Source organism: Salminus brasiliensis, chromosome 17 (assembly GCF_030463535.1).
Source record: "Salminus brasiliensis chromosome 17, fSalBra1.hap2, whole genome shotgun sequence".
Lineage (NCBI taxonomy): Eukaryota > Metazoa > Chordata > Actinopteri > Characiformes > Bryconidae > Salminus > Salminus brasiliensis.
In genome coordinates, this window is record NC_132894.1 from 27483480 (window position 1) to 27511357 (window position 27878).

Sequence of the window (27878 nt, forward strand, 5' to 3'; positions counted from 1 at the left end):
AAATGCCATGACTCCAGAAAGTGCTGTTCTTCGTTGTTCTTCACTGCTTGAATGTTGGTATCCTAGAGAAATTAGGAAAAAGGAACCCAGGTTCTACCATTTTGCAAAAAAAGTGATGTTAGAAACAGCACAACCGATCCACAGTTTGTCTCCCTCAGACGAGCCCAATTGGGACAATCAATGTATTGGAGACAAGTGTGAAAATTTTGCATGGTGCTCCTTTTATTTTTCATTCAATTATTTATTATCAAATATATTAAAATACAATAATCTAAAAATCTTGCTTAAAATTGTGAAAAAAAGGATTTTTAACTTTATCCCTTTTGGATATCAGTTTACCTTCCACAGACGTAACTATTCACTGTAGAATAGCTCAATAAGCGATAGAACAATAGAATAATAATCAACAGATGGCTGGTATGGATAATGGCAGGCGTAGTGTGCACCCTGCAGGCTTTATGAACACCAGCCAGCACTGCTCAGAAACTGCAGCAGCACTTCTTCAGCAGCCCTCAACACACTCTGCGTAACACATTCAAACGAGCTTACAGCCCTTTTAATTTTGATTGATGACGCGGTTTATCCACTGCATAACAGCAACCTCCTCTTTCTCTCCCTCCCTCGCCCGCACCCCTGCTTTCCTCCCTCCGCTCTCCCGGCAGCTCCCTCTCCCCTCCGCGGTATGAAAATGATATTAGAAACAAAATGAGATTTGAAATTTTTATGTTTGACAAGCGACTTGATGAAGGGGTTTCATTGCAGGGCCTGATCCATGGAAATTTTATGCTAATAATACTGCTGGCCAAGCGATCTAGTTGGAAATTAATCAGTGGTGGAGCCGAGCAAGGAGAGAGAGAGAGAGAGAGAAAAGAGAGAGAGACGAGAGCAAGAGACCCGTAAACACTTTACACTCTTTTCTTTCCATTCTCTCTCTCTCTCTCGCTCTCTCTCTCTCTCTTTCTTTCTTTCTCTCTCCCCCACCCAACACCTCACCCCCTCCCTTCTCTCTCAGGCACTGAATCTCATCAGAAATAGCCGTAGGGTGTTGTCTGTGTGATGAGGTTGGGAGAGAAATGGGGAGTTAGAAAATTACACTGCAGCTTAGCACTGATTGATGCGGTAATGTATGCAGCCATGCAGTACGCTGCTGTAATATGGATTAGACCTTCTCTCTCTGTCTCTCCCTCTCTCTCTCTCCCTCTCTCTCTTTCTGTCTCTCTCCTTTTGTATTACTCTCTCTCACTCTCTCTCTCTCTCTCTATTAGTGTCTCTCTTCCTCTCTCTCTTCCTCCGTCTCCCTCCTTCTTTCTTCTGTTTTTCTCACTTTCTCTCACTCCCTCTCGACTTTTTCTGTCCCTGTGTATCTCTGACTCAGTCTCTGTGTTTCTCTGACTCTGCCTCTGTATCTCAGACTCTCTCTGTTTCTTTATCTATCTGACTCTCTCTGTTTCTTTATCTATCTGACTCTCTCTGTTTATGTGTCTCTCTGACTCTCTGTTTCTGTGTCTGTCTGACTCTCTCTGTTTATGTGTCTCTCTGACTCTGTTTCTGTGTCTGTCTGACTCTCTCTGTTTCTGTGTCTCTGACTCTCTCTCTCTGTTTCTGTATCTCTCTGACTCTCTGTTTCTGTGTCTCTCTGACTTTCTGTTTCTGTCTCTCTGACTCTCTGTTTCTGTGTCTCTCTGACTTTCTGTTTCTGTCTCTCTTACTCTCTCTGTTTCTGTGTCTCTCTGACTCTCTGTTTCTGTGTCTGTCTGACTCTGTTTCTGTGTCTCTCTGACTCTCTCTGTTTCTGTGTGTCTGTTTCTGTCTCTCTGACTCTGTTTCTGTGCCTGTCTGGCTCTCTCTGTTTCTGTCTCTCTGACTCTCTCTCTGTTTCTGTCTCTCTGACTCTCTCTCTGTTTCTGTGTCTCTCTGACTCTCTCTGTTTCAGTGTCTCTCTGACTCTCTGTTTCTGTGTCTCTCTGACTCTCTGTTTCTGTGTGTCTGTCTGGCTCTCTCTGTTTCTGTGTCTCTCTGACTCTCTCTCTGTTTCTGTGTCTCTCTGACTCTCTCTGTTTCAGTGTCTCTCTGACTCTCTGTTTCTGTGTCTCTCTGACTCTCTGTTTCTGTGTGTCTGTCTGGCTCTCTCTGTTTCTGTGTCTCTCTGACTCGCTCTCTGTTTCTGTCTTTCTGACTCTCTCTCTCTCTGTTTCTGTGTCTCTATCACTCTCTCTGTTTCTGTGTGTCTGTTTCTGACTCTCTCTCTGTTTCTGTGTCTCTCTCACTCTCTCTGTTTCTGTGTGTCTGTTTCTGACTCTCTGTTTCTGTGTCTCTCTGACTCTCTGTTTCTGTGTCTCTCTGACTCTCTGTTTCTGTGTCTGTTTGACTATCTCTGTTTCTGTCTCTCTGACTCTCTCTCTCTCTGTTTCTGTGTCTCTCTCACTCTCTCAGTTTCTGTGTGTCTGTTTCTATCTTTCTGACTCTGTTTCTGTGTCTCTCTGACTCTCTCTGTTTCTGTGTCTGTTTGACTATCTCTGTTTCTGTGTCTCTCTGACTCTGTTTCTGTGTCTCTCTGGCTCTCTCTGTTTCTGTGTCTGTTTGACTATCTCTGTTTCTGTGTCTCTCTGACTCTGTTTCTGTGTCTCTCTGACTCTCTCTGTTTCTGTGTCTCTCTGACTATCTCTGTTTCTGTGTCTCTCTGACTGACTGTTTCTGTCTCTCTGACTCTCTCTGTTTCTGTGTCTCTCTGACTCTGTTTCTGTGTCTCTCTGACTCTCTCTGTTTCTGTGTCTGTTTGACTATCTCTGTTTCTGTGTCTCTCTGACTCTCTCTCTCTGTTTCTGTGTCTCTCTGACTCTCTCTGTTTCTGTGTCTCTCTGACTCTCTCTCTCTGTTTCTGTGTCTGTTTGACTATCTCTGTTTCTGTGTCTCTCTGACTCTCTCTGTTTCTGTGTCTGTTTGACTATCTCTGTTTCTGTGTCTCTCTGACTCTCTCTCTCTGTTTCTGTGTCTTTCTTCTGTGCCTCTTTGACACACACACACTCTCTCTCTCCTCTGTAGTCGGTTAAGCTGGCCACACTCCTCCTCCTCTCAGTGGAGCCCCTGAGAGACATCGGTGCAGTGGAGTCACTAATGGAGTCATTATCAGATTTCACTCTTTTAAAACAACACAATTAGTGCAGCGCTCCTAATGATGCTTGCAAGGTAAATGCAGACCAATCTGTTTCTGTGCGCTTCCTCGCTCTCTCACTCTCTCTCTCTAACAGACGCACAGAGGGGACTTCATGCAGGGTCTTCAACAAGCCAAATAAATCACACAAGAAGTTAAATCACAAAGCCAATATCTCCCGTATCTGTATGTGTGAGTGTGCGTGTAGACCCATGCCTGTGTGTGTGTGTGTGTGTGTTTCTATGTGTTTGAGTGTACGAGCCAGCATGATTTATTATTTTCACCCTGTGAGACATCTGTTACACTGCTTCTTATTTTTGTAATGCATCATCAGCCGGGGGAAAAAAATAATATTATCCCATCTGGGATATTGTTCTCTGGAGTCTGATAATCTAATGTGGAGCTGCTGTCATTAAACTGCCACGGCCGCACTTCGGGGAGCGAGCAGACTTCTCTCGATGCTCTTCAACACTTCTATCATCTGTGTGAGTGCGCACACATGTACCTCATTGTGTGTCTGTGTAATTACACATGTGCCGAGTCTGTGCTTAAGTACTTGTACTTGTGTAAGTCTCTCCTAGGGTTTGTTCTGGCAGGCAGTAGGGCTGGGTATTGGCAAGAACCTGGCAAGACTATACGAATTGCGGTACAATTCAATATGATACAATTCAGTTCAACATATGATTCAATATATTGCCATTTTTTTTAATGCAATCAGAACAGTGGGATCTGAAGACAGAGTACAGAGCTGTTATCTAGCAGCCGGGGTATAAACATCTCAAACTGAGCCACTGTCTGCAACAGTTTTTGCATGTAAACTAATTCAAACTTAATACTGTGTTTTTGAGAATAGATAGATAGACAAACAGACAGATAGATAGATATATGAAAATTGGATTCTGGACTCAGTTTGACCAGTCACGTGTTTGTGTTTTTGTTGTTTTTAGTTTGTTTTGTTTTTTTCCATCAGACAGTCAAGATACATAGGTTTTTTTTTTCTTTTTTTGGGGGGGGGTTACATACATTCACATACACATTTGTATGTTGTAGTATACCGTGACTGGCATGAGTACATATTTTAATATGAAGCTTGTGTCTGAATACTACTGAAAGAGACTCCTAGCTTGTTGGCTAATTTTGTCTGCTGACCGGGTCAGCCTACATTACTGTCATGTTCTGTTTATGCTGTAGTCAGTTGTGAACCACTGACTTCAGTTGAGCCATAAATGTCAAAATTACAAAACTCAACCTCTACAATAGTACTAACTTCTGCTAGTGAACCAATGGATTTTCTAACAGAATGTTAGCAGAGTGAACAGTTCTTTAGAACTGCTGTTTTAGACAGACAGCTGAGCATATGAACCCTCAGTCTAGAAAATCAGTTTTTTAAAAAAGTCTAAATGTGACCCGCAGTGTGAACAAAGCCATAATGTCCTGATCGGTTGTGTTTCAGTGTGAGGGCCAGCGGGCGGCACTGCGAGAGCTCCGTGGAGAGGTGCAGCAGTGGCAGCAGGAGGCACAGGGCCAGAGGGAGGGCAGAGAGGAGGAGGCACTGCAGCTGAGGAGGGAGCTGCAGGAGGCCCAGAGCCACCTTCAGCAGCAGAGAGCCAACCTGGAGCACCTGAACAGAGAGCTTGAGATGGCCCATAAGCAACAGAGAGACGCTGAGGAGGAGGTGAATCAGCTTACATCTACATTAATTTATTCAACAGTTGTTTCATTCAGATCAGCTTACAAAATGGGTAAACTGTGGAAGCCTGGTACCCGGAGAATCCGCAAGAATCTCTGACCAAATAGATCCTTCATAGCCTGACCTAGTCCAGTAAATCCAAATGTAGATAATTATGACTAAACAGCAAGTGCATTGTTTGAAGATAAAACACAAATGTTAAGCTCAAACTCTTGTGCTTGTGAGGAAGTCCACCAAAATTGAATGCAATGGTTAAAGCAACAATATGTAGCATTTTTATCTTAACATAGCACCTTTAAAATATATGTGATGCTCCACTGACTGAAATAGGGAGTATAGCACTTCTATCGTTACTACTACAGGCTCATTACGCTGCTAACTGCACTAAGTGACTTTGGTGAAGCGGGCAGGACAAGACATGCAAGAAATGCGTAACAATGCGTAACACAAGTCATATTCGGGTACTTTCAGTGCCGTTTCTGTTTCCCTTAGTTCGTCCAGAGATTCGTCTACTTAAGTAGATTACACAAAGACCCCTAGGCATTATGCTGCTTATGATTCTTTTTAGTCTTGGGCTCGACCCTACAGTTCAATTCTACAGTTAAGACAGTTAAGCCAAAGATCTAGTACTACCGTAGTTTTAAGACAAACGTTTGGTCTATATGGTCGAAAGATACATGCAGAGCAGTGTAAGAAAAGAATAGCCCCCAAAATAGATGTACCACCTCTTAACCCTACCCTTTTTAAGGTAATGTTTAGGGTTAAATATAAGGTTTAGGTAAGGGTTAGGGTTAAGATTTACGGTTGATTCAAGGGTAAGGTTAAGGTAAGGGTCAGGGTTAGGCATAGGGTTCCATTCAGTAGAATTTACATTCACCTTAGAGTTCAGCTGCATCAAGTGAATGTTAGTTGAATGTCAGGTGAGCTTCTACACGGCATCTGTAATGGACCATCCAAGTAAAGTGATGATGAAAATTGTTTAAACTGAACTTTTTCTCCAAACTTTAATGATTATGTGTGTGTATGTGTATGTGTGTGCGTGTGTGCGTGTGTGCGTGTGTGTGTGTGTGTGTGTGTGTGTGTGTGTGTGTGTGTGTGCGTGTGTGTGTGCGTGTGTTGTGTTGGCTAAAATCATTCCCAGGCCTCTCGTAGGGAAGCAGCTCTGCGTGGTCAGGACTCGGAGCGAGGCCGGCTGAAGTCTGATCTACTAGATGCGCAGAAATTGGCCTCGGATGCAGAGGCCAGGCTACAGGCCATCAGCGACTCCATGGAGCTCTACAAACACAAGTACCAGGTCTGCTTGAGTAAGGTGGCAGAATTGGAGAACACCCTGCATAGCCAGGAGGAGGACCGGAAGGAGGCCAGGGCTCAGGTCAGCCTCTTATCATCTATGGATGCTACAGTAATGGACTTGAATTTTATAGCATACATATAGAGCAAAGAAAAAATGGCAAGAAATGTGAAAGAATAAGGAATAAATAAAGAAAGAAAGAAAGAAACAAGGTGAGTCTAAGCATACAGTCAAGGAGCATACAGAATTAAGCATACAGTTTTGGATGAGCCTGGCTTATTTAAACCTAAGACATTTCATTTGGTTTGCTCTTGATTGGTAAAATAAGTGCTATGACCACGGTGAGATCCAACAAGCTTTCTGTTGCCTTTAGAAAGACGAGTGTAGAGGCATATGAGTCTGGAAAGATCTCAGAACACTTAGAATACAGCCATTCCACTGCCCACAAAATAATTTACAAGTGAACAACATGGCCAAGTCAGGCCGTCCTAGCAAGTTCAGTCCAACAACAGACCATAAAATGCATAAAGAAATCTCCAACAATCCTCACCGCATCTACCCGTAGCTCTTGCCACAGCTTAAGTCAAAGTACAGCATCTACCATTAGAAAGAGACCACACATGTTTGATTTTCATAAAGCAAGTAAGAAACCCTTGCTGTCAAAAAAACACCAGAGCAAGACCGAAGTTTCCAGAGAATACCTAGACTAGGTGACCAAGACATTGTATATTTTGGACAAATGAATTCAAAGTTTAATTATTTGGACACAGTAATAGAGGACATGTTTGGCATAAACCAGACACAGCATTTGAACACAAGATCACATATCAACCGTGAAGCATGGATGTGGAAATGTCATGGTTTGGGGCTGCTTTTCTGCAGTAGGACCTGGAATTCACTGGGAATTCTTTATTGTATCAGATCGCACTTGAGGAAAATGTGAGACTTCTAAAAAAAAAACTAAAGCTAAAAGAATTCTGCAAAATCACATGTCTATTTAAAAATAATTTTAAAATATCATAAGTATTATGTGTTTAGTTATTTTGCTTCTACCTTTTAAAATAGTTTACATGAAGATCAAATCTCTAGATGTTTAAATAGATTAAAAATGACATGACTGTAAAACCCCAAAAACCATACTGGTGTTAAGAGGCTGCCCAAGATCATCAAAAAAAAAACAGACTGAAAATGAATTCTGGTATACCATCAGTGAGAGCATATCAGCATCTCCAACCTAAATAGAGTTCAAGGGAAGTTGATGGTGAAAGTAGGCTGTCCACTGAATCTCTATGACACACAAGTGAGGCTTCCTGTCACACCAGGAGGGTAAGTGATACATGCAGATGAGACTTTCTGTCACGCCGGTAGTTCACAGGCAGTAATGATAAAACTACTGTTCTAGCAGTTGGCAAAAATGATTGCCGTTACTTGCTGCAGGAACCTAAGGCTATTAGTTTGTTAGGCTATTAGAATGCCTGACCAGATGCAATCAGCTTATTGCTGTGATCATAACGGGGCTGGATCTGAGGATCTTGTTGGCATCAACATTAGCATTAGCTTTCCAAACTAATGTAGAACAGTCAGTTGTGGAGGACACTAGGGCTAGAAAAATTAGCACCATTTTAGCAGGGCCTTACTTGTTACTAAACAAAATCAACACCCATAACAGGAGCTATGTTTCACAGAAGAGCAAATGACTCATGAGTAAATGAGTAAAACACATCATATAGACCCTGAATCCACGTGCCATTGGTTATAAGCTGTATATGTAGTAGACTCACAGCTGTCTGAAAACACAGAGAACTATAATACATTGGGAGCTGAAAGTAAAATTTGAATGGCCAAGTGGATGTGGGAATAATCAATCCAGTATATTTAGAAACATTCTGTTAGAATAAGGGTCTCAAACTCAGTTCCTGCTTAGCAACAACCTTCCCGTGTTTGATTCTAAATTCAGCTCATAAAGGTATTATTCATTTCCTAATGAGAATTAGCCAATTAACCCCAACTTAGGGTATTTTCACATGTAGTTCATATTTAAATGAACTCTAAAGGGGACTCTGTAAACACTTTCTGTGCTCCTTTGGAACTGAATTATGGGTAATGTCGCAACCGATTTTTACCATGTTAATAAAAACACGTCAACAATGCCAGTATGCTCTTATTCGCCTACATGGAATGGTCTTTGATTAAAATATTTTATAATTATATATAATTGTGTATATAATGTTATTTATCACCATTTTATAAAAGCATGCAAGGATGGGGATCAGATTCTCAGCTCTGCAGTGACACTGACATGGTGGAGGAGACAACAGCGTCCTGTGGGCGGCGTCCTTCACATCTACGCAGTGGACCAACTAGGTGGGGGTATCTAATGGAGTGGAGACTGAGTGGACACAGTGTTTAAAAACACCAGCAGCACTGCTGTGCCTGATCCACTCGAAACAGCACAACACACACTAACACACCACCACCACATCAGTGTCACTGCAGTGCTGAGAACAACATGCCTTGTGCAGCGTGGCTCATACACATTGTGTTTTTTAACAGTGTCTGTGTGTTTGTGTGATCAGGCGGCGGAGCGTGAGGAGCAGGTGCTGCGTCTGCAGGCAGAGGCCGTAGCTCTGCGCAGAGATGTTAAGGCACGCTCTGCCCAGTTGGAGAGCGGAGACGAAGTCCTGGCCGTTCTTGGCCAGCGTCTGAGAGATACGCTGAGGGAGCTGGAGCTTAGCCGTGCACATGTGCAAGAGTGTGAGCTGGTCATCAGCACGCTACGAGACAACACCACAGCCCTGCGCAGACAGGTAAGCCGCAGACACACCCATCTCCTTTGGTCTTTTATATCAGGTCTATATCGGTTTATGGACAGGTCAGCTACAAACTCATGACACATCCCCTGTTAAAAAAACATGACCCTCTATTGATAAACCAAATTCTAGGCATGCCTTCTTTCGTTTCCTTGGAGTTTCGTGCTTTTAGGCAAGGTGGTAGACCTTTTGTAGGTACTCTAGATAGCACATTGAGTATGAAAGGACCTGGGCTGTAAAGAAGCTTAGAACAGCATAACAGATAATCAAGTAAAACACGAGATCTCAGTGTGAGAGCGTAGTAAGGTCTTGTAAAACCAGAGCTTCTTCTTATTATTATTTTTATTTTTCATGTCAATTTTCAATAGAAGTGCTCAAGAATTACTTACAGTATTGTCTCAGGGTCTATTGTCTCTACAGTAACGTTTTTCCAACTCGTCAGTCAATCAAGTCAATGCAAAGTTTGCAAACATTATTACCAAACAATTTTGTTTTCTTTTAAAACATTACAAAATATACTATAAACTTTATAACATAGATACCAATTACACATCTCAATCAAATTCTGAATCAAAAAACAACAATTTTTATATGATTTCCTAGTTTCCAAAACTAAATCAAAATAGAACTGGTTAAAATAATTTTCCCTGCTTTGTGTCAGTGTTTGCCTATGCAGTACCTTGCAAAGGTTTAGGCACCTGTGTGCCAGAGTTAAAAAGCTCCTTATCTGAGCAGTCATAATTTTTTTTTTATTATTATTATTATTTTTTTGATATTATTACAAATTACAAATTACATTTATTTAAAATGTAGTGATTTTTCATGAAGTCTAGTGTAGAATGAAAGTCTAGTATTATTTATAGTTAGTAGTTAGTATTATCCAACACCTAGTTTGGTAGTGATGGTAAATCAAGTAAGCTGGTGATGGAATTAAACAAATCCATGCACTGGTTGGAAGCGTCCATGTGTAACCTGGAACCAAGCTTTGTTCCTCAAACTAGCTCACAAGATGCACTATACTACTCTATGTATACCTACTGCTATATGGAAAAGGGGAGGGGTTTCTTCTACATTTTGGAGCATTGCTCCAAAGAATTTGATTGCATTCAGTGGCAAGAGCATCAGTGAGGTCAGGATGTTGGATGATCACCACCCCACCTCATCCCCAACTCTTAAACCCATCCCAAAACTACTGGATGGAGCGCCAACCATCATTCCAGAGAACACAGTTCCCCTGCTCCACAGCTCAGTGCCCTGGGGCTTTATATTCCTCTCTTCCTTCTCCTGTAAACTCATAATTTCAGACGTAAACGTTTTTTGTTGCGACAGCGACAATGTGGGGCGTTAAAATTGCAAGCATTAAACACTGTTAGAGACCAAGTGTCTTACTACCACAACCTGTTGTGTTGACGGCACAGAAATGCAGCGACAGGTCCCTGCCCTTTAGATACAGCAGAGTGGGTTTTCACTGGATACATCAGTGAGTGTTCTCTCTGCGTCCTATTGATCCGGGTCAGCGCTCCTACATTGAAAGTAATGTGATGAGAGAGGATTTGCAGGTGAGCAGTGATGGTCACTCCTGAGGGATTCTGGGAGTTGGAGTTCTTATTGATTTGTCGTTGTTTGAGAAGGTCTGGATTACCCGTGCCACTTTTTGAGACTCAGAGATTGATGTTTAAGTGGAGCTGAAGGAGTTGTTTCGCTTTTCATACACATACACACGCACACACACATGGTGGGAAGCTGTGGTTTCGTGCACGGCAGGCGTAAAGTGGAAAGCCTTGCTGGGCTGGCAGTGTCTTGTTGGAATAATGGCTAGTGGTCACAGCAGTGCAGGGAACAGGTCCGGCCCACGGCGCAGCGGGGTAGCCACCTTCGTCTGACAGAGCAGCTATCTTCACTGTTCTCAGCTGGCCCCCGTCCTGGCCTGTACCCATCATGGCTCTCCTCTGTTCCTCTCCATCGCTTCCGTCAGGGTCTTTCACTCCATTAGCAGACCCCCAGCCACTCGCTCACACTCATGCTCTATTGATCCTGCTGTCTTCAGTCAGGCTCACACAACATGTGCGCCAATACACACACCTTGAGATGTTTGTACAGTTAGGTTCAGTGGAACGACTGTGGTAACCACAGTTGTAAGTGTTGATGGCCAGCTCAATAGGAACTGAATCAATGCTAGCATGTGGTAAAGTACAGAATAGTGACTAGGTGACAGTGATGGGAGACAAATCATTCAAGTTACCATGTGTTGGTTAGGTTAGGCTAGTCAACAAACTGTGCAGAAAAGTAACTAGCTCATTTGGTTAAATACTTTTCCTGGCAGATAATCCCAGAGAGGGAATTAACAGCTCTATCAACAAACTGCTCTGCAAAGCCACTTTTTAATAAAGTAGGAACTATGTTGTTTCTGTTTTGATAAACACTGACCAGCCATAACATTAGTACCACCTACCTAATATTAAGTAGGTCCCCCTTGTACCACCACAACAGATCTGACCATTCGAGGCATGGACTCCACAAGACCTCTAAAAGCGTCCTGTAGTTCTCTGGCACCTTAAGTCCCGGCAGTTATGTGGTTGAGCCTCCATGGATCGCACCAATGAGCCTTAGGTGTCCGTGATCCTCTAGCTGGTTTACCAGTTGTCCTTTCTTGGACTACTTTTGGTAGTTACTGACTGCTGCATGCCAGAAAAAAACCACAAGATCGGCATGATTTTATCATCCAACCATCACAGTTTGGCCCTTGACAGCTTGACCATTTTTACTGCTTTTAACACATCACCTTCAAGCAAAAGAATAGGCCATCAGACTATACTCTGTGTTTTGCGGACATCAAACACTGCACATCACCACAAACACACCATCCCCGCCATGCAGTGTATTGGTGCCATCATCCATTTAACTCCTTCAGAGTAGTCATGGGTGTCTTGGTAGCCTTCCTCACTTCCTCAGTTTGTGAGAATGTGAGGTGAAGTTGAGTTTTAAGTTGACCAGCCTTAAAAGATTTTACAGTGCATATGAATGGTAATAATCCAGGTTTGATCTATGTTCCTTTTGCACCTCAATGAGATTTGGGGGCCCAACACCTTGTCGCCAGTTTGTGGATTTTCCCTCCTCAACTCACTGTCAGCTGGGGACACCCCATTTGCCTTGCCGTTTTGGAGATGCTCTAAACCAGTCATCTGGCAGTGACATTTTTGACATTTTGGCTCAGGTCTTTACAGCTGACCCTTTCTCCCACATCCAAAGGCCAAGATGATCAACATTATTCACTTCTTTAACAAACATAGTAAGAGGTCATAAGTGGATGATCTGTTAACCCTAATATCAGCCAGACACTAGCTGTGGGAGAGTATCTAAACCTAGATCTAATGAGCGGATCACTCTGACCCTGTTTCAAAACAATATGGCCCATCAGTAAGAATGCTCAATCTGTCTTTATCCCACTTAGAACATGTTTCTCTTTGAATCTCTCTCCCTCCCTTCCTCTCTTCCTCTCGACCGCAGCGTCTTACAACTGAGGTATCAAACAATGGGACATAATGAAAGCGGGCCACTGACAGATATATTATCTTCATAAAGCTGGAGCCCATTTGGGAGTGCTTCATATGCACACAAGCTCAGAGAAGTCCTGACTAAGCACGCAGAAAGGCAGGGGAGATTATTCCTGACACCACTGCCTCGGACCGATTTATCTCGGAGAGACGGAAGAACTTTACTGGCATTAGCAAGCACCTCACACACAGGAGAGAGATAAAGACAAACAGCATGCACACAGCAGACTGCTGCATGCTCGGCTGCAAAGTCCACTTTACCTGTTTTTTTACTTGTGGTTTAGAACAAGATCTGATCTGATCATGGAAATACACAACATGTAAAATTTACATGTTACCATCTAGGTTGTACACAGCACATTGGTGCCTAGATGGGACCCATGTGAGCTGTGATGATGGGGCCCGTTCGGGAAGACCAACTGGGTCCCAGTAACAACAGATGCACAAACCCACTCAGAGTCCATGCCCCTCTGGAACCCACCTAGCCCACATTCCAGCCACGTGAGCCCACATGAGCATGTTGGCTGAGTAGCTTCTGTGATGCTACACAGATGAATGTTGGAGACAGGTCACATTAAAAAGATAAAGAACATTGGATTTGATGAGAAAATCAGATTTGGGCCACTGTACTTGTTGTGTGAGCGTAGCCTGATTTCTGTGTGTGTGTCTGTGTTTGTTTGTTCTCAGGTGGAGGAGCAGGAGGAGTCTGTGGTGAAGCTCCAGTCTGATTTCTCAGTATACAGAGCTACACACCTCCACTCTGATTCGGACTACGAATCCCAGCTGTCCCACATCCAGGAACTGGAAGAGGTGAACACAGAATCCACAGTTTAAGTTTGTAAAAACACAAACTTATATAGAAGATATATGGCCATCTGCCAGGAGTGACGCGTAGACGTCTGCCCGCCCAAGTTCCACCCAGACAGGCTTGGCCCCGGCTATGTGGGCACCTTTGTGACTAATTGTTTGTTATGGCAGCGCGGCGGCCGGCCGTTGAGCTTTAATGGACTGTAGTGGAGCGATCCATCAGGCTGTCGAGCAGGCCGCGCGTCAGCTGAAGTGGCGGCGTGTCAGTCCAGCTCTACGTTAGCGTAGCTGTTGATTTAGTGCCCCCTTCTCCCGCCACCGCCAGCCCGCTCCCAACAGATTGATTACCCGTTGGCCGCGCTGACAGTGCCCGCCATCTTCCAGCAACCTTTTAGTGGCGTTTTATAGATGGTTAGAGCACCTCGTTTGGCTATTTATACATCTGTAAGTGGCCATGAAATATAGATTTGTCTTGACGGGTGTCAGTGCCCGAGCGTAGAGAACCATTATTTTAATAGGCGGAAATGAGGGGGTTAGGCACCAGCTTCGGCCCCTAACGCACCCACTGTCTATTTTTTTTCCCTTTTTTTAATATATTTTTTATTTAACACTTAGTTAATTCACAGCCGCTCCACTGCTTTTTTATCAGCATTTGTAAAAAGCACAGTCTGTGGGTGGTACAGGATTAAGTAGAAGGACGGACGACAGGTTACACACACTTCTGACGTTTCACCTGACCTGTCAGCTCCTGAGGCACACACACAGACACACACACACACGCTCCAGGTTGCCGTGGTAATTAAGAGATGGAACCTGCGCACTTCGGCGGCCTGCACCGCCTTTTGTGGGACGGTTAATGCCTCCAATGAACGGGTTGCCAGATTGGAGGTGACACCTGTCAGGAAACGGCTGCATATATGCATGGGACATGTCCCCGGCCGTGCGTGTGCGGCGGATGCTAAATGAGGCTGGAGAGCTAACGTGGAGGCAGAGGGAGCGGCAGGTGGAGAGATGGCCTGAGGGCCAGAGCCGGTGATGGGGGAATGAGGGATTTTCACTCCTCAGGTGGGCCTCTACAGCGCCTGGGGCATCTCAGCTCCTCCCCCGAGGCTCAGTCACAGATGTGTGACAGGTGTGTGACAGCTGTATGTGTGTGTGTATGTTTGAGAATATTCTTATGTGTGCGTATGCATCCGTGTCTGCGTGTGTCCCCAGGCGCTGTCCCACTCTCTGGAGCGCTGTGGTCAGGGGGCCCGTGAGCTGGAGAAGCTCAAAGAGGAAGCAAGCAGACATAGGCAGCTCAAAGACAGCAGCCTGGCGGGTGAGTGTGTGAATGAAGCCCACTCTTTCTCTCTCTCTCTGTCTCGCTCTCCATCTCTCTCTCTCTGTCTCGCTCTCGCTTCTCACACTGATTTTAATCAGCACACGCAGAGCATTTTCCTAACGCTTAGTTCAGTAGCCTCGCCTTCTGAGTCCTGTGTCTTTTTTATATGGATATGAAGGCGGAGAAGTGAGGTTTAGTAATTGGGCGTGATGTGGTGCTTGTTTGTTTGTGTGTGTGTGTGTGTGTGTGTGTTAAGTTTATGTATTTAGAACTCTGTAAAGTGTTTCTTACAGAAGCCAAGTTTCAGTATTTCATGCTTGTTACTTAGCTCTTGTGAGAACTTTTTCCATATTTCTGTATAATTCAGTGCTTGAGACATAAACAGTGTACTGGTGTGATGGGGTATAACAGTATGCAATGGACAGAACTGGAAATACTTCATAACAAGAGTGATCAAGAGTGAATCATTAGATTAGGTGGTAAACAGGTTTGTGGAGTTAGCAGTCTGGTCACAAAAATCTGGGAAACTCTGGTTGGGGGGCTGGGGGTTGTAGTGATTGGACTCGACAGAGGCAGAGGAAGGACACAGAGGTGTGACAATGGAATTGATGTTGTTTGTTCATATTCAGTTGACCTCATTTGGTGGCTTCTGATTAAAAAGAAGGGACACAGAATCATCTCCACTCTTGGTCTCGGCCGTGGTCTTGGTCTTGACTCAGATTCGACTGCTAAAAGTCTTGGTCTTGACTCGGACTCAGTGTATCCCGGTCTTGGTCTTGATTTGGAATTACAATATTCAAATTATGTTAAAAAGTGAAAAAGGGCAGAAAATAAATAAATAATCAAAAATAATCACAAAAATTATCACTACACTTAATGCTGAAATAATGATTTTAAAACTATATATATATATATATATATATATATATATATATATATATACATGACTGTGTGTGTGTGTGTGTGTGTACTGGACAGAGTTGCAGAGGCTGCAGGAGCTGGTGAGGCAGCTCCAGGCAGACGCTGCGTGTGCGGCCCAGAGCAGGCAGGCAGAGGTGGACGTTCTGGAGCAAAGGGCAGCTGGACTGGAGGAGGAACTAGAGGCAGTTCGTAGGCAGTGTGCCCAGAAAGAGCAGGTGAACATACACACACACACGCACATTCACAATCTCACATACACAGTCAGACACACGCTCTTGCAGGCTGCCCACGGCTTGCAAGCATGCAGTCACATAATCTGCTTGAAGGTTTTGATAAGTTCAAAAAGTCTTGCCCTTTTCCTCTGCCTTTTAAGCCGTATAGACTCGTGTTAGCTTTTTTTTTTTTTTTTTCCTTCCCCGGCCCTTACACAGCTGACCCCCACCCTGCCCCCTGCTCTGCTTTCGCAGGCCATACAGAAACGAGATACGCTCCTGCGGCGGTCCGAGGCTGACCTGGTGCAGGCACGGGACAAGATCCGCAGCCGGGCGGCGGAGGTGGAGAGGCAGGCCACCACAGTGCAGGCCCTGGAGGCAGACCTCCGCATCAGCAGGAAAGAGAGGAGGCAGAAGGAGAACGAGTGTGCCAGCCTCAAAACACAGTTGCTTCAGCTGCGCGACGAGCTGAAGGAGGCCCAAGGCAGCTGCAGAGAGAGTGGTGAGAGCAGGGAGCGTTACTGTATACAGTCTACAGTCTACACTGGGGTACACAAGTATGATGCACACAGCCTTGTAATATTTTTTTATGAAATAAAATTTTTACTGAACAAAAAATCAGTTATGGAACACAACATGTAGCAAAACTAATGCATTCCTTAGTGCATGATGTCTTGGAGAGCCTTGAGGTCTGAAGCTTTAGCAGAGCTAGAAAGCAGTTGCTAATGTTACAGTAGCCTGAGCCAGTGGTTGGTAGTCCTGATTAAAAGCAACATGCTGTTAGCCCAGCCACAAATGTGGCAGGTTCGGCCATGTGTGGGCTTGTCGTCGGCTATCTAGGTTTAGCTAAGTTAGCTAGTGGGCTAAACACCACAGCACAGACCATGTTCCAGCTGACACAAAGTTGAGTGACTGGTCTTAAGCATGGTTGGTGTAGCTCCCACACCATGTGGGAGACTGGGGTTTGATTCCCAGTCGGGGTGACTATGCTGCACTACACCAATAAGAGTCCTTGGGCCAGACTCCTAACACTACATTGGCCCACCTCTGTAATACGAGTAACCTTGTAAGTCGCTCTGGATAAGAGCGTCAGCTAAATGCCATAAATGTAAATGTAAATGTAAATGTTGCACTATAGACATACCCAATTTTGCTCCCCAGTTTTACAAAGCCAATTACCCCACCCAACCGTTAGTGCTCTCCTCCATCACGTGTAAAGCTCCCGACAGTGGGAGGGTGAGGACTGACACATGCCCCCTCTGACAGATGTGCAACCAATCACCGCTTATTTCCAACTGCTGCTGATGCTACTTAACCGAGCAACCAACGCACTCTGAGCAAAGTGCCGACACAACGGCTAGCAGAAGTGATGTGGGGAGAGAGAGAGCCATCTATCTACCCACCCAAAGAGATCTCTCAGTCTCCGGCTGCTCTCTCCCCACACTGTTCCCTGTGAAGCTATGTACTTGCCCATGTACTAGATGGACATAGAACAGAAATTTGATATGAGACATAATCATTTAGATTTTTTTATTTATAAAAAAAATGTCATTTTGATATAATGTCAACATCTTACCTGCGCACCTCTTACACCTTACTGTTTCTTCTAACCAATTAATCAGTGCTAATCAGTAATCAGCTTACTTTTCTTCTGACTACTGGGTAGTTGTGGGGAGGTACATGTTAAATATGTTCACAAAACACAGAGATTAATAGGAAAATCAGTTACTTGTATATGACAATGTTGCTTCAGATTTCGATTGGTTCCCTGCCATTTCAAAAGATCGTTTTCAAAAGATCAGCTAAAGTAAGTCACTGCCACTATGACCCGAAGAACACTGGTTTGAATCCCGGGTCATGCTGCCTGCCGTGGGATTTTTCCTGAATTTGAAAAGAAGTTTGACTGAGCGTCCTCACTGAGGCCTGGTTTCTGGGTTTTCAGAGAGCATGTGTTTGAGCCAGCAGCAGTCGTATATATTTGTTTAAGTATGTGTGTGTGCTCGAGACACAGAAAGAGACTAGTCCTGTCTTTGGTGGCAGGAGAGCCTTCAGGGCTAGCTTTAATAAGTTAAGGGAGCCAGTCACCGGTTTGCATGTGGCTGCAGCAGACTGCAGTGGCTAGTCTGGAATGAAACAACCCATCAGTTCAGAGCCTGAGGCCATGTCAGACACACACACACACACTCATATACACACTCGTACATGCATACACTTTGACACCGAGCATGAGGGAACCTGGGCAAAACTACGACGGGCATGGACACGGTGGTATAATTGTTTATTGGGCACAAAAAGACACAGTTATAAGCTGAGCAGGAATTAATTTCTGCTTTTAATGTGTGAATATGCTGGATGGTTACACAGGTTGTTAATTTTTTTTGTTCTATTTGTTTTATGTTGCTGGAATTATTCAATACATGCTTAAGCCGGCCAATGTGTTTAGACTGTATTCAACCCTGTACTAGAACCACGCTCCATCCAGCACATTGATCCAACAAGCTGCCTTCTGCCTTTCCGTAAGACTAATGGAAATGAATCTTATTTAATTGATTTGTTTCAGATTTCAGGGCCACATACACTAAATGGACACAGGTATTGGGACACCTTGGGACATGCAGTCTGCCTTTACACACATTAGTTAAAGAATGGGTGGTTTTGAAGAGCTCACTGAATTCCAGCGTGTTCCACCATCAAGTGTGAGTGGTATTATTGAAAACTGCATACGTTAGGAATCACAGCAACTCAGCCATGAAGTGTCAGACCACGTAAAGTTACAGAGTGGGGTCGCAGAGTGCTGAGAATATAGAGCGTATAAAGGTTGCCAGCGCTCTGCTGACTCAGTAACTGAGTTCCAAACAGTTCCAAACCTGCTGTTAGAGCTTTTATGTTTTACAGTAAAACTACTGAAATTCTAAATTCCTTTCTAAAAATGAGGCCAAGAACTTTATTAGGAAGACCTATACACCTACTCATTCATGCAATTATCAAATCCACCAACTATGTGCTATAGCAGTGCATACAATCATGCAGAGACAGGCCAGCAGCCTCAAGTAATGTTCCCATTAACCTGATCTCCTGGCATGACCTGTCAGGGTTATTGGTGCCAGAAGGGCTGGTCTGCGTAGTCCTATGCCTCCTGACTGTCAGCACAACAGTCTGTAGAGTCAGAATGGTGCAAAAAAGAAGCATCTCCGAATGCACAGCACGTCGAACAGTAAGGCTGATGGGCTACAACAGCAGAAGAGAACGTTGGGTTTCACTTGTGTCAGCCAAGAACACAAAGCTGTGGCTGCCTCAGCCGATAACATTAGTCGTATTTAAATGATTGTGTGTGTGTATGTGTGTGTTTAAGCCCAAGAGCTGGCCCGGCAGGAGGAGAAGGTGCTGTTGCTGGAAGGAGGGCAGCAGCGTGCACAGGAGGAGCTGGCAGAGCGGGTGGCTGAGGTGGTGCGGGCCGAGCAGAGCCAGAGGAGGCAGCAGGCTGAGCTCAGGAGACTCCAGCAGAGGCTTGACTCTACTGAGCAGGAGCTAAAAGACTGCAGGTATACACCAAACACACAGGGCTTAGCTGTCTAAGGGGAACGTCTGAATTAAGTGCCTTTTGGTTAAATGGAATACAGTCTGATTTACTACACATGAAGGAAGAAGGCAGGACATCATGCCTTAACAGTTCTGCACTTATCTAATTGGCTGGAATACAATAACTGAGATAAATAGGGCGACAAAGACAAGGGCCAAATTTTGATAGCTGGATGACTGGGTCAGGGAAGGGCAACTAGTTAACTGGGGACAGGGTCATAGACACTCAAGGCTCGTTGATGTAATCCTTGGAGACCCCACCTTTCAACTTACAGGACTTGAAGGATCTGCCTCTAACATCTTGGTGGTCTAGTGAAGTCCAGGTAAACTGTGTGCTGTTTGGTAGCTGTAACTTCCATGACTTCCATGAGAGACCTTTGGAAATGGCTTAGCTAAGTTGAAGTTCTTGCACATCCCCAGCCTCCACCTCCACCACCAGCCAAGACTAGTGCTGACCTGTCACAGTGCTGGCCATAATTGCTGTCTGGCTATTCAGCAAAGTCACAGGTGTCAACTGTAGTAGAGGAAATTAATGTAGTCCCTCCAGTCAGCCTGTGCAGACTTCTCCCACTCTCAGCCAAACCAACCAGACCACCACAAACTGATGGATCTATATTTCAGCTCACACTGCAGCACAGATTTCATGCAGACACCCTCGGCACCTCGGCCGAGCGACCTGAAAGACGTGCAGAGTTCCTGTGTTTGAAAGCTGAAGCTCCTCTGTGTATTACGCTCACTTCTATACACATGCAGTCACTTGGGCAGCAGGTGTTGCACTGCTTCTAATGGTTCAGCGAGTGGTTTTTGGCTCCATGTCCCAGGAGTGGTCTTGTACCCCCCTCCCCCCTTCCCCTTCCTGGAATGCTGGCTGCACGCGGGTCGTGTGAGATCAGATGTTTAAACGGCGTCGAAAAGAGCATCTTAACCAGCACCTTGCCAAAGGTCTCTTGTTCAGTCAGCCGTCGGGGCCACCACTAAGCGCCGCCATCCGCCTGCCAATACGCATTACGGGAGATTTAGTAATTAAGTGATAGGCCGAGGACTAAATTGGGTGTTTGTGGGCCGCAGAGACACCGCGAGGTCCCTGCAGCCATGCAGATAGGGGATTCTAATTGCCAGGGATATTGATCACCCCGCCGAGGGTGTGCTGGGGGATTTCGCGAGAGATCGATTAGCTGTTACTGTGGCCAGCTTGTCAATGGCGAGAGAGGAAGCGAGAGGCGGAGGGGCGCACTAGGCTCTCAGCTCACTTTCCCCACACTCACCTACGCGGAAAGTGACACAGTACCTCCTAATGTAACCACCGCACCACCCACAGCCTGGTTACAACCTCCCTCTCTCTCTCACTTTCCCTCACTCCCTCATTCTCTCTCTCTCTCTGTCTTTGTCTCTTTTTCTCTGTTTCACCCCCAGTTCTCTTTCTCTCCCTCTCTGTATAACTTTTACCTCCATTTTTTGTTTATCTTGCTCTCTCTCTGCTTCTGTAACTCAAACTTTTTCTCTCTCTCTCTTTCTATAACTGCATCCAGAAATGTAGGGATCTTTTTTCTGTTTTTATTACCAGAGAAACTGGCCTTATTCCACCCTGCATGCACTGGTTGCTCTCCCTCTCTCTCTCTCTCTCTCTCTCTCTCTCTCTCTCTCTCTCTCTCTCTCTCTCTCTCTCACTCTCTCTCCGTCTCTCTGTCCTTCATGTGTGGGCTGAATGTGTCATAGTGAGTGATTTTGCATGCCATGGTGACTTTTAGATGAGAGGAAGAGAGAGAAAGAGATGTTTCGGGATTGGATTAGTTGCTTCACCTGGCTGTAAACATTCTCTGGCCACCTCTCTGATTCCATCACTCATGCTCCAGCAGCGACTGAACTCGTCCACTGCCTCCACTCGTAATTAGCTTCACCACTCGCTCATTAAATGTTTAGGCTTGCCTTGTCCGATCATATCCAACACCCCTCCTTCCCCTCCTGCCTCTGCTGCTTCTGTGTGACATTGTGCTCCAATTAAGATTGTGTTTCCCTTTGATTGATCACGCAGTGGACAGAGGGAGTTGTATTTTGTGGACGAGGCGGCTACAGAGGGATAGGCATGAATAAAAGACCACAGTTGCAGCTCATTCTCTCTATTAGTCATTTTTGTGGTACACTGTTACACACATTTCAAAAAACGAAAACACATTAATCAGAATAGTCGGAATCGCTGCAGCAGGCGCCAAAGACAGTAAGGACTATCTCTAAAGCAACTCAATAAACACTGTGCTATGTATTTACAAAGATGAGATTTAGGGTTGCTGACATATTGTGCATATGAACAGGGAAATAAAAATATAGTGGCCATGGAGTGTGAGTACAGGGTACGTTTCTAATAAACTGGTAGTCCGTGTAATCACAGTGTGTGAGAGTGTATCCTGTCATGACTGTTGAATGTATTGTTAAATTGAAGGAACTGAACAGTTTTGTTGATGTGCTGAAGGGCTCAACTGGAGCAGGTCAAGGGGGAGGCCAGCAGCAGCAGACAAGCTCAGCTTGAGGCCCATCAGAAGGCCATGTGGCTGCAACAGGAGAACCAAGAGCTCCAGGAGGAGCTGACCAGCAGCAAAGAGACTCTGTCACGGCTGCAGGAGCAGGTAAAAGCAGCTGGGCCACTTCAGCATTTCTTCTCGAATGGAACAAGGCTTTAAATGGCCGGCTTATCAAGCAGGACACTACACAGAGCCGTCTGGGAGGTCATGATCTGCTGTATTGATCAGTATTGATTGGTGTTAGCAGTGTGTTAGTGGCTTGGGAAAGCTGTGTAAAGGTATGTGTTTCTGTACTCGTGTGTGTGTGTGTGGTTCAGCTAAAGGAGCAAGCTGAGGCCGCTCAGGCTTTGCGAGCAGAGCTGGCACAGGAGCAGGCCAGGCAGCAAGAGCAGCTGAACTGGGTGCAGAGTATCAACCACAGAGAGAGCTGCCTGGAGGTGGAGAGAGATCAGCTCAAGACTGACCTGGAAACAGCAAGAAAGCAGGTACACACACAAACACACTTACTGAGTGTTTTTGCTGGAGACAACAATATCAAGATAGTTCAGATCAGTAGATAGATGTAGGTGGTGTATCATATCACCTATATATGTCTACTGTACACATAAACATTTTGCATCTGGGAAGCCTGTAAAATTTCAAATCAGGTTTTTTTTTTTACCTGAAACCCACCACACAACAGCGTTTTGGCATATTTACCATTTTGCTTAAAGCCAGTAATGCAATGTCTGCAATACAAATCACTTGCAGTGGAAAGGTCAGATTGGCCAGTTAGTTCAGGGTCTTGGACCACACATTGATACATGACAAAAAAACACCCCAGCAACACCTAAAACACCATGCTGCAACTACCATATGCCAGTAATGAATGGGGCTCGGGGTGGCTGACAAATTGCACACAACGTCAGATAAGCTGCACTCTCTAAGACCTGTGATGTTGGTGGACTTCATAAAATGGTCAGTGAGTGGACGTATGTGTGTTTCTAATAAAGAGAGGAGAGTGCACGTAAAGAGCTGGAGGAGAATTGCTGAAAATTATATTCATGAGGTTTTGTAAGGTAATCAGATGTACTGTGGGGATTAGCACTTTGCATTAACGGCAGTGTAGACTGCTTATCAGTTTGCAGGGATTCAGCAGTTCCACTTTGTTACCCTTCCAGTGTACCCTCTCAAGCAGTCCTCCCCTGAATCAATTAGTCTCCCCCTGAATTCGTGCTTCAAAACATAGTAATTATTTCCAAATTTCACACGAGATGATTTAGCTAAATGTGACCCGAACCTGCACGAATCATGAGGAGATAGGATTTTTTTATTTTTCTTCTTTATTCTGAAGGAATGTCAGCATGAAGCACAGCAATCGATGGACTGTTCAGCTGTTTGAGAATTAAATCCCAACACATTCCGTATCTCTAAAAAAGTTTAATAGATCTGATGCAAAAGTTTCTCGCTCAATTACAGTTGGAAGTTAATCTCCCTAAAGCCAGTTTAATATCTGCCATGCATAAAGGAAGCTATCTCTCATCTGCCCACCCATCTGAGCTAATCTGCCAATAGTGGCCTCCATCTTTCTGCTCTTGTCAACTTTATCTAGCGCTTTGATGCTCCTGCTGTTACACATGATGGAGGTTGCTGATATGCCCTGTGTGATTGTCACCTGTCTGTCTGTTGTGCTGTGTGTGTGTGGGGTGTGTGTGTAGCTGAGTGAGCGGGAGCATCTTGCGAACACCCTACAGGAGCGCATTTCCGAGCTGCAGAGCACCACCCTTCGACTGCAGGAGGGCGAAGCAGGCAAGCAGGCCGAGCTGCAGCAGTGCAGGAGAGAGCTGAAGAGCCAAGACATTCGCATAGAGAAACTCAGCCAAGAGGTCAGGACCATGAACCACCTTTGAAAAACCTCAAAGTGTGAGCGACTCATATTCTGCAGTTTTCGGAAGTACACTTGCGCAGTTTGTTGTAGAGGGGGTGCTGTGGTATGGTGTTGTATGACATTAGAGATCCATTCAGAAGTCTATCCAGGTAAAGTGGAACCCTTCATAGATCACATCGGTGAGCCTTGAGTGCCTGTGCACCTGTCACTGGTTTACTAGTTGTACACCCCACCCTGCAAGACATGCCTGATGTTTTGGAGATGCTCTGACCCAGTGGTCTAGCCATCACATTTTGACCGTTGTCAAAGTGGCTTACATCTTTACACTTGCCCGTTTCTCCTGCTTCCAACACATCAACGCCAAGAACCGACTGTTCACTTGCTGCCTAATATGTATTTCTCACCCCTCAATCACTGTGTTTCACTTCGCCTGTCAGGGTGAAAGGCTTCTAAAGGAATCAAGGGATCTATTAAAGCTATAAAGTCTACATATGTACTGTAATTTAAGCCTAAAAAATATCCCATTCATAATTCATGATTCTTTGATGTCACAAAAAGCAGTGTTTTTTCACACCCACCTATTCAGACTATATATCGATTTAGCTCCATTCATTTATTCAGGTCATTTTTAAAGATCAGTCTTAAAGGCACAGCAACCAGAACTATCAGTTCAATAAAAAAAGGGGTAAAGAGATGTTGCAGAAATTAATGATGACAGTTTGTTTGTTTTGGTACATAAACTCACATAAACATCAAATGAATAGTAGAATATGGGCCGTTTATGAAACCACATTATGCAAGATTTATGCATATATATGCACCCTATGCAAAAGATAAAGCAGCTGTATAGTACACACCACATGGGAGAGCAGGGTTAGTTTCTACATTCAGGTGGGAATACTTAATAGTGTGATTGCGACTACATTAATAAAGGCTGGATTTTACTCACCACAGCGAGGGTCAATGTTAGAGTGCACCGTCTCCACGATCTGCATTTTTTTGAGTGCCAGTGCATTATTTTCCTGTTAACAAGGTGGCTAGTTGTGCAAATATATAGATTTAAACTGCACATTGCTGCAAGAGGACCTGGCACTCTAGTCTCTAAGACTATTAGAGTTCAGAATTATTTATTTGCCATTTCACACATTAATAGCTATTAGCATGTTCTTTACACAGAGATTTGCACACCCTAAATTGCTTTATTTCAATGACAAATTAAAAATTACATTGCGTTTACCAAGCTGCATTCTAGAATCCCAAAATGATTGCTCCTAGTCTGTGAACTAAGACGTATGCAATCTCATTCTTGGCTTTTTACATGACTGTGTGTGTGTGTGTATATGCAGTTGGCCGAGCGCAGCTTGGAGACGCCACGCCTGCAGCAGCGCCTGCTCCAGCAGACGGAGGAGAGGACGGCCCTGCAGGAGAGGATCACACAGCTGACCACGGAGCTGCAGAAACTGCACAGTGAGAGCAGACTCTCTCAGGATGAGGTGAGACCCAGCCACCTATCAGTTAAACACAAAGCATACCATATGTCGTGCCCATGCCTTGACAGGTCAGAGCTGTTTTGCCGTCACATTTGGTCTTAATGTAATGGCTGATCTGTGTACATCTGTTTGTTTTCCGGTTATAGAAGCTTATTACCTACTTTCATATTTGAGCCCTTCAGATTTAAGTTCTTCAGTCTGTTTTTGAGCACAAAAGAAGCAATGTTCCCCTTTTGAGTCTGGGGTAGTGTTGTGCTCTTAGGGAGGTTTCCCTTAGACTTGCTTATAAGGGGCAAAGGATTTCTATCTGTGGGGCCACAACAGAACCACAATATTCATTTAACTGTTTTAAATACACACATTTCATAAATGTTACTTTAATATTTGCCTCTAATTAACCCTTTACAGCCAGGTCAATTGTGCCTCTGTCTGCAAAGGCAACCTTAGGCTTAGGTTTGAAAAGTTTGCTTCTATTCTCTTACTTTTCTCCAACCTGTTGGTGGGCATGTAGTATAAGTGTGGTAGTGCACTTAGTCACTGCATCTCTCTCTCTTTCTCTTTCTCTCTCTCTCATTCACTCACTTTCTCTCTCAGTATCTCTGTCTATGTTTCTCTATCTGTGTCAGACTCTACATTATTCTTCTGTCTGTGCTGCACAGTAGTGGGCACTCTCACTGCCCCCCTTCTGTTGGTTTAGGAAAAGTAGCCTTGTCACTTTGTGTTCAGCAAACTCTTCACTCTAAAAAAGAGGAAAAAAAACTGAGGTGTAAATAGCCTGCCCCCTCCCCTACCCCCCACACAGCCATCCATGGCCCTTTCTCCCCTCACCAAACTGCAGGAATAATGATTATTCCTGTGTGTGTGCTTGTGTGGTGTGTCTGTGCGCTGTGCCATGTCAGTCTTCTGTTTCCGGTTCTGTCTTTTAAAAATAATTGGTCTTGCTGCAGCTGCATCACAACAAGGCCAGTAATGATTCCCGCTGGTTGTGTAGAAAGCAGCAGGCAGGGGGAATCAGGGTGGGCTAACATGGAGAGAACAGGCAGCTTCCATTGGTGTGTTTTCTGTGTGGTCCCATGGGTCTTTTGAAGTGAGAATTTGATGCATATGCATGCATGTACAGTGCTTGTGTTTTCGGGATGTAACGGTATACGGAAATTCATAATTCGGTTCACACTGCAGATTGAACCCCATGGTTTGTACGATTTTGGTACGACAGGAATAAAAAAAACAATCTAGTTTTTTTTTTATCAATGCAGTTCCAAACAGAGCAATGAGCGATAAAGAATTTAGAAATGTGACAAAAACACATACACGTACATGGGCTCTGAGTGGTCCAGTGGACTAAAGCACTGCCACTATAATCCAAGGGTTGCTGATTCTTGCCATCAGCAAGTCACTCATCACTCGTAAGCAATGTTGGCCGGCTTGGGCGTCGGCAAATTATTCTGTGATACATGGCACAATTTGTACAAGTTGTATGAGCTCAGGTCAGTAAGGCCTTAAATAGCAAAAAGTTCACAAGACTTGATTAAAGATTAATGTCATCAGCTTTGCATTTACATTTATGGCATTTAGCTGACGCTCTTATCCAGAGCGACTTACAAAGTTACTCATATTACAGAGGTGGGCCAACGTAGTGTTAGGAGTCTTGCCCAAGGACTCTTATTGGTGTAGCGCAGCACAGTCACCTAGACCGGGAATTGAACCCCAGTCTCCCACATGGTGTGGCAGCTGACTGGCCGGTAGTGGTGTTATCTGTTGCGCCACACCAACATACATCTTTGCCTACACTTTGCCCATCAACAGCATTGGCCATTGGTTCGGTAGAGCCGGGGGACCCTGCGTTTTTTCTCCGAGTGTGTCGGGTGTCCTGTTCACAAAGAATCGAAGGAGATATGTTAAGTCTTTACCCTCCTAGTGTTGGGAGCATTGCTAGTGCTAGGGGGAATTCCAGACAGGTAGATTAATTGACAATTGGCAGTACCAAAGTGAGAGAAAAGGGGGGCAATTTTGACCAAAAAATAAATAAATAGTGCATGTGAGCCATTCTCTTTACATGGTGAGAGAGTGAGAAAGAGGAGAAAGATGGGAGAGACAAGACCTCTATTACCAGAACTATACCTGTAAATTCACTACAGTTCCCATAATACCGTGCACATTAAAAACGTAACTTGCTAATGGCTTAAAGCTGAAGGTTTTCAGGTAGAACTTGCGCTTGTAAAATGTGGTTCTGCATGACATTCATAAATCTGCGTCCACCATAAGCACACTTCATCTACAGTTTATACCTGTATCATGACAGTTCATACAAATACACGTACCGTTACACCCTTATTGTGTGATTTGTTTTATTTTAATTAATTTTTTTGTCTGTATTTCTGCACTTAACCTGCTCACTCAGCTCACTCACTTACAGACACACACACACACCACACCACTATAATTGCCTTTGCTTTTTTCATTACCTTAATTGCCTCTCTTCTGCATTAAATGTGCCCAAGGCTTATGTAAAGGTCATGGTGTTGATGTGAGACATTCTCAGTGTTCACCCACGCACTTTCTCTCTTTCTTTCTTTCTCTCTCTGTCTCTCTCTCTCGCACACACACAGGCACATCTGACTAACTATGACTCCATTATCTCGTTCCTTTTTATTTAAATCAGCACT

At 44.5% G+C, this 27878-nt stretch overlaps 1 protein-coding gene across 8 annotated transcripts in view; it reads left to right on the forward strand.

Moving 5' to 3' along the window:
• Nucleotides 1-27878, forward strand: part of pmfbp1 (polyamine modulated factor 1 binding protein 1) — a 235203-nt gene that overhangs the window by 192214 nt on the left and 15111 nt on the right. For 7 of the 8 annotated variants that reach the window (XM_072660358.1, XM_072660366.1, XM_072660364.1 and 4 more), the window contains 12 exons: nucleotides 4605-4826; nucleotides 5983-6213; nucleotides 8709-8939; nucleotides 13184-13306; nucleotides 14519-14624; nucleotides 15606-15763; nucleotides 15980-16262; nucleotides 19113-19302; nucleotides 21807-21960; nucleotides 22173-22340; nucleotides 23553-23720; nucleotides 25069-25215. In XM_072660358.1, the coding sequence (XP_072516459.1) occupies nucleotides 4605-4826; nucleotides 5983-6213; nucleotides 8709-8939; nucleotides 13184-13306; nucleotides 14519-14624; nucleotides 15606-15763; nucleotides 15980-16262; nucleotides 19113-19302; nucleotides 21807-21960; nucleotides 22173-22340; nucleotides 23553-23720; nucleotides 25069-25215 (2181 nt within the window). The remainder of the gene's footprint in view (nucleotides 1-4604; nucleotides 4827-5982; nucleotides 6214-8708; nucleotides 8940-13183; nucleotides 13307-14518; nucleotides 14625-15605; nucleotides 15764-15979; nucleotides 16263-19112; nucleotides 19303-21806; nucleotides 21961-22172; nucleotides 22341-23552; nucleotides 23721-25068; nucleotides 25216-27878) is intronic. The other variant, XM_072660363.1, reaches the window with a different exon arrangement.